This window comes from Schistocerca americana, chromosome 2 (assembly GCF_021461395.2).
Source record: "Schistocerca americana isolate TAMUIC-IGC-003095 chromosome 2, iqSchAmer2.1, whole genome shotgun sequence".
NCBI lineage: Eukaryota > Metazoa > Arthropoda > Insecta > Orthoptera > Acrididae > Schistocerca > Schistocerca americana.
In genome coordinates this window covers 253,966,256-253,980,644 of record NC_060120.1, presented here as the reverse complement: position 1 = coordinate 253,980,644, position 14,389 = coordinate 253,966,256, and the positions used below count along the sequence as shown (strand labels likewise).

General features: G+C 41.2%; 1 protein-coding gene across 1 annotated transcript in view; it reads right to left on the bottom strand.

Moving 5' to 3' along the window:
- Positions 1-14,389, bottom strand: part of LOC124593934 — a 278,695-nt gene that overhangs the window by 90,393 nt on the left and 173,913 nt on the right. Inside the window, exon 4 of the mRNA XM_047132283.1 lies at positions 8,525-8,665. Coding sequence (XP_046988239.1) covers positions 8,525-8,665 — 141 coding nt within the window. The remainder of the gene's footprint in view (positions 1-8,524; positions 8,666-14,389) is intronic.

Below are 14,389 nucleotides of genomic sequence, written 5' to 3'. Positions count from 1 at the left end.
GGAATGACTGGAACTTATCGGCAGTCGGACCCCCTCCGTCTAATAGGCGCTGCTCATGCGTGGTTGTTTACATCTTTGGGCTACTTTAGTGACATCTCTGAACAGTCAAAGAGACTGTGTCTGTGATGCAATATCCACAGTCAACGTCTATCTTCAGGAGTTCTGGTAACTGGGGTGGTGTAAAGCTTTTTTTGATGCATGTAGATGTGAAAATCTTCTCCCAAACTTCTCCCACATCGAAAGCCGTACACATCTCACGGATGTACCTCTATCATCGAGCCCTTTGGGACCACCAGATGAACAGGTTCCTTGTCGTCAGGCACGATGCTTTATATGATTCTTTCACAATGACAGTCTGAAGAATCTAACAGTAATACAATTTTTTATCCCTCACTGGGAAAGAAGCCATCAGACGTTTGTGTACTAGATTTAGATGCAGTCACAAGGACATTTGAAGATTCAAAAAGAGATTCTCTAATTCTCGGTCCAAACGGACCATCAGTTTCTTTTAAAACTATGAAAAGACGGATGGTCGTTGTGCAAGAACCTTTTTGAGTGTCATAGCCCAAGACAAGCAATTTCTGATGATCCCAAAGAGCTCGATGGCACAGATACAACCTTGGGACATATAATGCTTCCCATGTTGGAAGAACTATGTGAGAGGATTTTCGGATCTATTTCTATTGAATGATTATAATATCAGTCTCCACTTGAGGAAGAATATAATCAAGCTGCAACCACTAGTATATAAACAATTCTATTGACCAAAGCTTAATAACGTAGTGAAATATGCCTGATACAAATCAGGATTTTTAGGGAGTGTCACCTATGACAATTTGAAATCCTGTTGCATTTTGCTTTAAATTTGTTTCCTGTCTTGTATATTTCTTTCTTTTTACGTGCATTGTGTAAGAAAACGTTATGTTTTAAGCATTTATTTACAGATTGTCATTACTATAATGATTCTGTATCGCAATTCATTACTTATTTTCAATTACCAAAATAAACATATGTCAAATAGTAAACCAAAAAATGAATGTGAAATGCAAAATAACAATTTACATCATAAAACAAAAGTAAATCAAATAACCAGACTAATAATAAAAGTTTAGATATTTTAATTATATATCTTCAAAGTACTCTGACAACACATAGTGTATGGCTTATTTTTCAAAAATGGTGTAGAAGTCAACTTTATTTCACGTGGATGCAAGTAGTTTGACAGCTTTTTTAATTTATGTTGAAACAGAAGGTTTCATTTTTCAAAATTAATTAATTATGACATAAGAAACTGAAACAGTAGATAACGAGGGATTAGGTGAAATACAACCTGACGATATAAGAGGGGCATTAACATCAACATTACGAACAGAAATGCGACTGCAAGAAATGGTATTAATGCTGAATTGCTAAAATACGGAGGAATGATACTACATCTACCACTGTTACGTCTCTTTAACGAATGTTGGAAGGGCAGAAGTATTCCCAAAGGCTGGAAGATTGCTAGAGTGATATAATTTTTTATAAGCGGAGACAAAAGACTATGTGGCAACTACAGAGGTATAAGTTTACTGGACTCAGAATACAAGATGTTGCTAAAATTTTAAATACAAAAATTAAAAACGTAACAGAAGCAGTACTGTGTGGGGAACCATTGGTTTTTAATAAAGAACACTAAGATAGATGTACAACAAATAACACAAAAACGCAGAGAATATAATAAAGAAACACACATTGGTTTCATCGATTTTTAAAAAGCTTCTGACAATTTCAATAGACAGGAACTTTGGAAGATAATGACTAATCGCGGATATCCAAAACATCTAATAAATGAGATAAAAAGTTTGTATCAGAACACTGTTATCACTCTAGGTCTCAAGGGAAAAATGACTGATGAGATACTAACTAACAAAGGAGTATGTCAAGGCTGCTGTATCTCCCCAACTTTGTTTAACATTTACATACATAAATTAATGCATGTATGGAAAATAGAATTTCCATAAGGCATATACTTAAGACAGGACGACTGTTCTCAATAACTTACCACATGTTGACGGTGCGGTGATCCTAGCAGATAAACAAGAGGACTTTCAGAAAAGAATTTACTTACTCAAATAAATAAGTGCGAAATTTGACATGGAGATATCAATAGAAAAAACTAATACCGTGGCTTTCATGGGAAAAGAACACGTTAGAACCAAAATAGGGGTAAAAGAGATGATTTTAGAGCAAGTAAACCACTTCGGCTACCTAGGATGTGATGTGACATATGACTGCAGTAAAGCTTTAAAAATTAATCTTAGTAAATTTAGCCGGATATGTGGGACAGTTAACAGAAATCTTAAAAACAAATCTCAAATTAAATTATACAAAACAGTTGCAGTCCGCACACCACTTTATGGAAGTGAGACCTGGGTGATTAGCGAAAAGCAAGGAAGCTGTATTCACGCATTAGAAATGAAATTCCATATACAACTTACAGGTTACACAATAGAAGACAGATTAAGGAAGCAAGATATTAGAGAAGAACTAAAATTGTTTTGTCTAAACGATAAAATTGCAAAGTGTAGGAGAAAATGGGACGAGCTCCTAGAAAAAAATGGAGAGTGACAGGCTCCCCTTAAAGGCTAGAAAATATAAGTGCCAAGGGAGAAGAGGCAGAGGAAGACGTCGACAACGATGGGTACCGTAGCATACAATATCGCCTAATACCTGAAAAGATGAAGATTAATGATGGTTGGATGTTTCGCAAAATTTCACATCATTAAAAAAAATTCGATTATACAGTTTTCAAGAACGTTAAATACATATAACCTTTTATATGAGAAACATTTTTTGTATATCATCATTTCGAAGATATTCCCTTCGAACCTAATATGCCAAGTTACCTTTCGGGGTGTGTTTTACCCATCAAATGTGAAATTGGTTACGAAAAAATGTATTGGATTATTGTGCAACCTATGCACACCTGCCAAGTTCCATCAAGATCGTTTAATGGCACTGGGAATGTTCCCTTGTGAGCGCCATTTCTTTCTTACAAGGGAAACTCCCTATCGCATCCCCCTGAGATTTAGTGGTAAAATGGCTCGGTGGATACCCCGTCAAAAACTGAACACAAATCAAGCATGAAGATAGGAAAAAGGTGTGCTCAACTGTGAAAAAAGAAGCAAAATAGAAACAGCGAACGACCCAAGCTCAGGACGTACAACATCGAGCGAGAGTGAACAGTCGCAGTGTCGTGGTTGTGTGGTCACGGTGTTGGCCTGTCCCTCCTGCTGTTTTTTTCCTCTCAAACATTTATGAACTGTCCCTACGGTCATTGATGTGTCTATTCTTCTTCTGTAGTCTTGGCAAATTTTCATACTATACATTGATTATGGAATATGAGGCATGTGGTAAGAATATATTACCGTCGCAAGTAAAAGTTATGAGAAGTGAGAGCAGATAAATGCCGCATAGATCTCTCACAGAAATGAAAACAAGAAAGAAATGGGTGTGAACTATGTTACAAGAAAGGAATTCAAGAAAAGAAAAACCCCTAAACGTAACGCAAGAGTCATAACATGTGGTACTTGCGTCGTACAATTAGGAGGTACAGGGTGACAATTGAACTCCTTGAGAAAAAAAAATTGTTACGAACTACGGCGTGCAAATACTCTATTCAACATGTAAATTCACTACAGATATTCGGATTTAGGTTATGACATTTTCTATATGCCTGCCGTCATTGGCGATGATGGGCCTCAGACGAATAGCGAAATTCTGCATGATTCGCTGAAGTGTCGGAATATCGATTCTGTCAATGACCTCCTGAATGGCTGTTTCCAGCTCAGCAATGGCTTTGAGGTTACAACTGTACCCCTGTAGCCTCACAAAAAGGAGTCGTCTGTGTTCAGATACGGAGAATATGGCGTCCAATCGAGACCCATGCCAGTGGCCTCTGGGAACCCCATACAAAAAATGCGGTCCCGAAAGTGCTCCTCCAGGAGATCGAACACTCTCCTGCTTCGATGGGGTCGAAATGTGTGGAATCATATGTGACTTAACTGCTAAGGTCAGCATTCCCTAAGCTTACACATTACTTAACCTAAATTATCCTAAGGACAAACACAAATACCCAGACCCGAGGAAGGACTCGAACCTCCGCCGGGACCAGCCGCACAGTCCATGACTGTAGCGCCTCAGACCGTTCGGCTAATCCCGCGCGGCTATGTGGTCGAGCTCCGCCTTGAATGAGCCACATCTTGTCGAAATAAGGGTCACTTTGGATAATGGGAATGAAATCATCTTTACGCACCGTTCGGTAGTCACCGTGCCGTCAAGGAATATCGCACCGATTGTTCCGTTACTGGATTTTGCACACCACGCAGTCACCCGTTGAGGGAGGAGAGACTTCTCGACTGCTAAATGTGCGTGGTTCAAATGGCTCTGAACACTATGGGACTCAACTGCTGAGGTCATTAGTCCCCTAGAACTTGAAACTAGTTAAACATAATTAGCCTAAGGACATCACAAACATCCATGCCCGAGACAGGATTCGAACCTGCGACCATAGCGGTCTTGCGGTTCCAGACTGCAGCGCCTTTAACCGCACGGCCACCTCGGCCGGCAAATGTGCATGCTCAGTGCCCCAAATCCTATAGTTTTGCTTATTGACGAGCCCATCCAAATGAAAGTGGGCTTCCTCGCTATACCAAAACCATGCATGAGCGTACTAATTCTCATCACGCCCCGCGGCCAATCGTGCAGTTTGAATGTCCTAACGCACACCGTTCAGAAGTTACGACAGATTTATTTCATACAGTTCAATGATTTTCACCCTGTACGTTTGTTAGGAGGTCCCTTCGTTACGCCTCGCAGTTGCAAGCGAACGTTACACCACCACACACACAAATTTCAATACAGAGATAAGAGACGTCAGCTAAAAATTTAAAATTTTGTGAAAAAAAAAGTCGGCCACTTGGGAGGTTCGAGCATGGATCTCCCCCCTTTGCTGTCAAACACCATGCCCACACAACCACGACGCCTTAGCTATTCACAATCGCTAGATCTACATCTACATCGTTATTCTGCAATTCACACTTAAGTGCCTGGCAGAGGGTTCGTCGAACCATTTTCATACTGCTTCTCTACCATTCCACTCTCGAATGGTGCGTGGGAAAAAGGTACACCTGAATCTTTCCGTTCGAGTTCTGATTTCTCTTATTTGATTATGATGATCATTTCTCCCTACGTAGGTGGGTGTCAACAAAATATTTTCGCATTCGGAAGTGAAAGTTGGTGATTGAAATTTCGTAAATAGATCTCGCCGCAAATAAAACCGCCTATCAGTGACACTCTCACCCCTACTGCGCAATAACATGAAACGAGCTGCCCTTCTTTGCACTTTTTCGATGTCCTCCGTCAATCCTACCTGGTAAGGATCCCATACCGCGCAGCAATATTCCAGCAGAGGAAGGACAAGTGTAATGTAGGCTGTCTCTTTAGTGGGTTTGTCGCACCTTCTAAGTGTTCTGCCAACAAAGCGTAGTCATTGTTTCGCCTTCCCCACAATATTATCTATGAGGTCTTTCCAATTTAAGTTGCTCGTAATTGTAGTTCCCAGGTATTTAGTAGAATTGACAGCCCTTATATTTGTGCGATTTTTCGTATACGCAAAATTTATTGGATTTCTTTTTGTACCCGTGTGGATGACCTCGCACTTTTCTTTGTTTAGTGCCATTTGCCACTTTTCGCACCATACAGAAATTCTCTCTAGATCATTTTGTAATTGGAATTGCTGGTCTGATGATTTTACTAGACGGTAAATTACAGCATCATCTGCAAACAATCTAAGAGGGCTGCTCAGATTATCACCTAGATCATTTATGTAAATCAGGAACAGCAGAGGGCCTATGACACTACCTCGCGGAACGCCAGATATCACTTCTGTTCTAGTCGATGATTTACCGTCCATCACTACGAACTGTGACCTCTCTGAGAGGAAATCACGAATACATTCACGCAACTGAGACGATACTCCATATGTACGCAATTTGATTAATAGTCACTTGTGAGGAACGGTATCAAAAGGCTTCTGGAAATCTAGGAATATGGAATCGATTTGAGATTCCTTGTCGACAGCACTCATTACTTGATGGGAATAAAGAGTTAGCTGTGTTGCACAAGAACGATATTTTCTGAATCCGTGTTGGTTATGTATCAACAAGTCATTTTCTTCAGGGTGATTCATAATGTTCGAGTACAGTATATGCTCCAAAATACTACTGCAAATTGAGGTTAGTGATATGGGTCTGTAATTCAATGGGTTACTCCTATTTCCTTTCTTGTATATTGGTGTGACCTGTGCTACTTTCCAGTCTTTAGGAACAGACCTTTCGTCAAGTGAGCGGTTGTATATGATTGCTAAGAAAGGCGCTGTTGTGTCTACATACTCTGAAAGGAAACTGATTGGTATACCATCTGGACCACAAGACTTGCCTTTCTGAAGTGATCTGAGTTGTTTCGCAACACCTAAGATATCTACTTTTATGTCATTCATGTTAACAGCTGTTCTGGTTTCGAATTCTGGAATATTTACTTCGTCTTCTTTGGTGAAGGAATTGCGGAAAACTGTATTTAGTAACTCCGCTTTAATGGCACCATCATCGGTAACATTTCCATCGTTGTCGCGCAGTGACGGTATTGCGTAAGTAGGCTGCTTAGGTTTTTATGTTGGCAACGTCACGTAGCGCTCTGTATGAAGATCACTGGCTGTGCAGTGTGCAGTCTGTGGCTGGTGTTTTTATGCTGGTAACGTCACGTAGCGCTCTGAATGAAAATCACTGGCTGTTCTGTGTGTAGTCTGTGGCTGGTTGGCATTGTTGGAATATTCGCCATTGTAGTATTGGGCAGTTGGATGAGAACAACGCGTATCGTTGCGCAGTTGGAGGTGAGCCGCCAGCAGTGGTGGATGTGGGGAGAGAGATGGCAGAATTTTGAGAGCGGACGATCTGGACGTGTGTCCATCTGAAAGAGTAAATTTGTAATATTGGATATCATGAACTGATATATATATATATATGATGACTTTGGAACATTATTAAGGTAAATACATTGTTTGTTCTCTATCAAAATCTTTCATTTACTAACTACGCCTATCAGTAGTTAGTGCCTTCAGTAGTTAGAATCTTATTTAGCTGGCAGTAGTAGCGCTCGCTGTATTGTAGTAGTTCGAGTAACGAAGTTTTTGTAAGGTAAGCGATTCGTGAAAGATATAGGTTAATGTTAGTTCAAAAATGGTTCAAATGGCTCTGAGCACTATGGGACTTAACATCTATGGTCATCAGTCCCCTAACTAACCTAAGGACATCACACAACACCCAGTCATCACGAGGCAGAGAAAATCCCTGACCCCGCCGGGAATCGAACCCGGGAACCCGGCCGCGGGAAGCGAGAACGCTACCGCCCGACCACGAGCTGCGGACGGTTAATGTTAGTCCGGGCCATTCTTTTGTAGGGATTTTTGAAAGTCAGATTGCGTTGCGCTAAAAATATTGTGTGTCAGTTTAGTGTTGATCAGAATAGGTAAAGAGCGAAATGTCCATTATAATTATCCGGGCTGTTATGCCGTGTTCGGTTGATGAATTCTGTGTCAATTCCCAACGTTTCGTATCCGACTGCGGGAGACATCTTCAAGGGAGCCCGTAGCTCGATGGAAGGTCCAACACACCCACTGGCTCGCTACTGACTGAGTCAATGATTCATTAATTTTTCTAAGGGGACGTTTCAAATGACTCTTTTTTGCCACTGGTGTACTTCACATACGACCAGAATGTCTTTCGGTTTTCTACCGTATTTTGAGACAACGTTTCATTGTGGAAACTATTAAAAGCATCTCGCATTGACGTCCGCACTAAATTTCGATCTTCCGTGAAACTTAGCCAGTCTTGGGGATTTTGCGTTCTTCTGAATTTGGCGTGCTTTTTTCGTTGCTTCTGCAATAGTGTTATGACGCGTTTTGTGTACCATGGTGGAAGAGTCCCGTGTCTTATTAACTTATGCGGTATGAACCTAGCTATTGCTGTGGAGATGTTGTATATCTGGCGTTTGGACCGTTTGCTGTTTCTACTTTGCTTTTTTTTTCACAGTTCAGTACACCTTCCTGTCTTAATGCTACCCCGTGTTCAGTTTTTGACGGTCTATCCAGTGGGCCGCTAAATCTGAGAGGGGTGTAATGGGAGTTTTCCTTGTTCGGAGAGGATATTTGCACACACTATGTGAGAAACGCGTCAGTAGTTCAGATTCACTCCACTGATATTACTTCGAACCCCGTATCAGGAGCTGCCACAGAACCTCGTGGCTGAACTCTCAGCTTGTGACCTCTCGGCAGACACCGGTTCTTCGGTGAGTGTGACATGTTGGTTGCAGCTAGTATCTCCAAGTCTCACCCCTCATGCTGCTCAGTTAAGAGTTCGGTCAGCGCGCAGAGAGGCTTTGAGGAGGGCCGCCGTGTATAAGCGGCGCGGCGCCTTGGCGTACTCACGGCTCCAGCGCACGTCCAGGAAGCTGACGTTGAAGGCGGTGACGGGCGTGCCATCGTCGTCCGTCCAGACGTAGGGTCGCATGCGCACGGCGCCCAGGCGGCGCGCCCAGCTCTCTCCCCGCAGGTCCAAGGCAGCGCACTCTGCGAAGCAAGAAAGCCGCCGTTCACGCGACGTTCTCAGTTTCTGTTAAAGTGCGCGTCATTTACGACGACGGCCTAGGTTCGTTCTGCGCATCTGACGTCACAAAACACAGCCAGCCAATGAACAGAGAACGAGGTTGCCAGAGCTCGTCTGCAGTGTAGAGCACTGACGAGTCTCTTCAATTTTATAAACGTTCAGTCATAAAAAAAGTAATTGAACAAAAGCAATGTCTTGATAGCAGACTTTCTTTTATAGAAAGTTTGGAAAAAGCATTCTTTATACCAATTGCTTCATATTCTATTAATTAATTAAACCAAACAAGCAATAAGCCTCCTAATTCAGGCGATAGCAAGGAAAGGTGTTTGTATCATTCTCACTAACCGCTTTTTCGCAATAAAGAACAGCGGTAATTGTTTATTTCCTAATGTACTTCGACGAAACGTGAGTAATTCATAGTCATACCAACAGTGTTTGTCGGTATTTTGCGTGGAATTTTAAAGTCCTCTGGGAAACCTATTCAATGAAGAGCTGCATTCGCGTAATGATTAAAGTGTATGGCTGCTAAGCCAAAGGTTCTCAGTTCAAACCTTGTTTGGTGCTTAATATTTTTTTTATTTAAAAACAATGTCGAAGTGTCTTACTTCATGAATTTTATTCATTTGAATGTAATTTTTTGAAATTTCTAGCGGCAACTAAAATCGACCATACGGAAAGTATACGCTATGGACTTTTACCGCTGAAAACTCTTCAAAATTTCGTGCAATGGTTTACTACATCTAATGCTGCACAATAACTGCGTTGAACATCGAAGCAAAATTAAGTCATTTATGGGGGGAAGGTATCAGTCAAGATGTTGTGTAAAAATCAAATTTTTGGGCCAAGTAGTTTTTGTGAAATCGAATGATAGTGTGTCAAAGCAGTCGAAACACCATGTGTCTGCACAGGCGAGCAGTGCAATGATGACAAAATCGCGCACATCGCGGAATTCGGGGAGCACGTCTCTGTAGCATCGAAAGGGTGAATGCGGCCATGGTGCCTTTACTTCATAAACTGCGCGCTCCCCCATAAACGTAAGTTTGGCGAACTATACTATGACGCTGCTTCTCTTGGCGTGTACAACTGGCAACGCAACAATCTCCCTCGCTGGGCGGGCATGCGCGAACCGCCAAGATAAAAGAATTGAACTATAGTCTCTTTCATTCAGGAAATATAGTTCTACATCTACATCAATACTCCGCAAGCCACCTGACGGTGTGTGCGGAGGGTACGTTGAGTATCTCTATCGGTTCTCCCTTCTATTCGAGTCTCGTATTCTTCGTGCAAAGAAAGATTGTCGGTTGCCTCTGTGTGGGCTCTAATCTCTCTGATTTTATCCTCATGGTCTCTTCACGAGATGTACATAGGAGGGAGCAATATACTGCTTGACTCCTCGGTGAAGGTATGTTCTCGAAACTTCAACAAAAGCCCGTACTGAGCTACTGAGCATCTCTCCTGCAAAGTCTTCCACTGGCGTTTATTTATCATCTCCGTAACGCTTTCGCGATTACTCAATTATCCTGTAACGAAGTATGCTACTCTCCGTTGGATCTTCTCTTCTATCAACCCTATCTGGTACGGATCCCACACCGGTGAGCAGTATTCAAGCAGTGAGCGAACAAGTGTGCTGTAACCTACTTCCTTTGTTCTCGGACTGCATTTCCTTAGGATTCTTCCAATGAATCACGGTCTGGCATCTGCTTTACTGACGATTAATTTTATATGATCATTCCATTTTAAATCACTCCTAATGTCTACTCCCAGATAATTTATGGAAGTAACTGCTTCCAGTTGCTGACCTGCTATATTGTAGCTAAATGATAAAGGATCTTTCGTTCTATCTATTCGCAGCACATTACATTTGTCTACATTGAGATCCAATTGCCATTCCCTGCACCATGCGTCAATTCGTTGCAGATCCTCCTGCATTTCAGTACATTTTTCCATTGTTATAACCTCTCGATATACTACAGCATCATCCGCAAAAACCTTCAGTGAACTTCTGATGTTATCCACAAGGTCATTTGTATATATTGTGAATAGCAACGGTCCTATGACACTCCCCTACCGCACACCTGAAATCACTCTTACTTCGGAAGACTTCTCTCCATTGAGAATGACATGCTGCGTTCTGTTATCTAGGAACTCTTCAATCCAATCACACAATCCGTCTGGTAGTCCATATGCTCTTACTTTGTTCATTAAACGACTGTGAGGAACTGTATCAAACGCCTTGATGAAGTCAAGAAACACGGCATCTGCCTGGGAACCCGTGTCTATGGCCCTCTGAGTCTCGTGGACGAATAGCGCAAGCTGGGTTTCACGCGATCGTCTTTTTCGAAACCCATGCTGATTCCTACAGAGTAGATATATAGTCTCCAGAAAAGTCATTATACTCGAACGTAATACGTGTTCCAAAATTCTACAACTGATCGACGTTAGAGGTATAGGTCTATAGTTCTGCACATCTGTTCGACGTCCCTTCTTGAAAACGGGGATGACCTGTGCCCTTTTCCAAGTTAGTTGGTTAGTCACTTACTTGTTCCACAGATCACATCTATGATAAACATTATGATGTGGATAGCGTCAACAGAACTAACACAGAACACCTACAAACAACCAAAGGAAAATAAAGAAAAAATCATATTTATATAGCTTCATGTTAATTTTGAAGGCAAGGGACGAGGATGCAGTTGAAGATCAGATGGGAGACACGGTACTGCAGGAAGAATTTGACAGAGGACTGAAAGACCTAAGAAGAGACAAATCCCCTGGAGCAGACGCCACTCTGTCAGAACTACTGATAGCCTTGAGAGAGCGAGCCATGACAAAACTCTTCCATCTCGTGTGCAAGATCTACGAGACAGGTAACATAGCCTCTGCTTCAACAGGGATACAATAATTCCAATTCCAAAGAAAGCAGGTGTCGACAGGTATGAAAATTATCGAACTATCAGCTCAATAAGTCACGGCTGCGAAATACTTTCACGAATCCTTTACACAAGATTGGAAAAACTGGTAGAAGCCGGTCTCGGGGAAGATCAGTTTGGATTCCGGAGAAATGTAATCATGCGAGGCCATATGCACCCTACGCCTTATCTTAGGAGATAAGTTAAGCAAGGGCAAACAGTACGTTTATACATTTTTAAACTTAGAGGAAGCTTTTGACAATGTTCATTGGAATGCTCTCTTTCAAATTGTAAAGGTGGCAGGGTGAAATACAGGGAGTGAAAGTCTATTTAAAGTTTTTACAGAAACCAGATGGCAGATATAAGAGTCGAGGGGCACGAAACGGAAGCTGTAGTTGAGAAGGGAGTGAGACAGAGTTGTAGCCTGTCTTCGATGTTATTCAGTCTGTACATTGAACAAGCAGTAAAGGAAACAAAAGAAAAATTTGGAGTAGGTATAAAAACCTTGAGGTTTGATGATGACATTGTAATTCTGTCATAGACAGCAAAAGGACTTGGAAGAGCAGTTGAACGGAATGGGCATTGTCTCGAAAGGAGGATATAAGATGAACATCAACAAAAGCAAAACGAGGTTAATGGAATGTAGTCGAATTAAATGAGGTGATGCTGAGGGAATTAGATTAGGAAACGAGACACTTAAAGTTGTAGATGAGTTTTGTTATTTGTTCAGCAAAATAACTGATGATGGTCGAACTAGAGATGATATAAATGTAGACTAGCGACGCCAAGGAAATCGTTTCTGAAAAAGAGAGATTTGTTAACATCGAGTACAGATTTACGTGTCAGGAAAACCTTTCTGGAAGTATTTGTATGGAGTGCAACCATGTATGGAAGTCAAACGTGGACAACAAACAATTTAGACTAGAAGAGAATAGAAGCCTTTGAAACGTGGTGCTACAGAAGAATGCTGAAGATTAGATGGGTAGATCACATAACTAATGAGGAGGTACTGAATAGAATCGGGAAGAAGAGGAATTTGTGGCACAACTTCACTAGAGGAAGGGATCGGTTGGTAGGACACGTTCTGAGGCTTCAAGGGGTCACCAATTTAGTACTGGAGGGAAACGTGGAGGGTAAAGACTGTAGAGGGAGGCCAAGAGAGGAATACAGTAAGCAGATTCAGAAGGATGTAGGTAGCAGTAGTTCCTCGGAGATGAAGAGGCCTGCACAAGATAGAATGGTATGGATAATGGCATCAAACCAGCCTTCGGACTCAAGACCACAACAGAAACAACAATAACAAAAACATTGCTATATGTTGGGCATTTACGACTTTTTCTTTCTTTAAATATGACAAACTACCGCTACTCAACAAGTGCTCAATGGTAGAGAAGGACCTGTTAATAAGAAACATCTTCAATCGACTTTTGAAAACACTTCTACCATCCGTCAGAAATTTTATTTCCATGGCTAGATTATCAAAGGATTTACACATCATATTTTGCCCTTATCTGAACCAAAGATTAATTCATCAAAGCGTAACGAAAATCATTTTTCGTACTAATGTTGTACTTGTGAATAACTTTGTTGCTCTCAAATCCAGATAGATTGTTGATCACAAATTTCCTCAATGTATGAATGACTATGAGGCTGTGTTTCAAATTCCCAGTTGCTTAGAGAGACACCTGCAAGATGTACATGTGTGAACTCCACACATAATTCTGATTACTGTCTTTTGTGCAATGAATTCTCTTTCCCTAAGTGAGTAGTTGATTCAAAAGTTTATCCAATAAAATACAGTGAATGATAATATGCTAAATATGTTATCCTATATCCTCACAACTGGCAATTATTCTTATGGCAAAAGTAGCGGAACATAAACGTTTTAGCAGGTCTACTGTGTATTTTTTCCATTATAAATTTTCAGCAGCATGTACACCTAAGAACTTACAATAGGTTATCTTGTTTATTATTTCTTGTTGGCATGCTAGGTTAAAAAATTATGGGATATTTCTGACAGTACGATATTGGGTGAAATGCATTTTATCATTGTTTTAAGCTAGCCCAATTATCCAAAATCCTCCTGTACCTTTCACAGAAACATCATTTACTGTTTTCTCTGTTGATACTTCTTTGCTTGGCTTCGACACAATGCTTGTATCTTCTGCAAACAGAACTAATTCTGCCTCCTGATTAAAATAAAATGGTAGAACATTAACATAAAGCAAGTACAGAAATGGGCCAATGATCGAACCCTGTGGCACACCTATCGCAATTTCTCCCAATGCAAATGACTTCTTAAGAAATAGAACCCAGTACGTTGTTCTCGATGGTGAGTGTTCATCGGAGGTGAGGGTATCATCTGGAGTGCCCCAGGGAAGTGTGGTAGGTCCGCTGTTGTTTTCTATCTACATAAATGATCTTTTGGATAGGGTGGATAGCAATGTGCGGCTGTTTGCTGATGATGCTGTGGTGTACGGGAAGGTGTCGTCGTTGAGTAACTGTAGGAGGATTCAAGATGACTTGGACAGGATTTGTGATTGGTGTAAAGAATGGCAGCTAACTCTAAATATAGATACATGTAAATTAATGCAGATGAATAGGAAAAAGAATCCTGTAATGTCTGAATACTCCGTTAGTAGTGTAGCGGTTGACACAGTCACGTCGATTAAATATTTGGGCGTAACATTGCAGAGCGATATGAAGTGGGACAAGCATGTAATGGCAGTTGTGGGGAAGACGGATAGTCGTCTTCGGTTCATTGGTAGAATTTTGGGA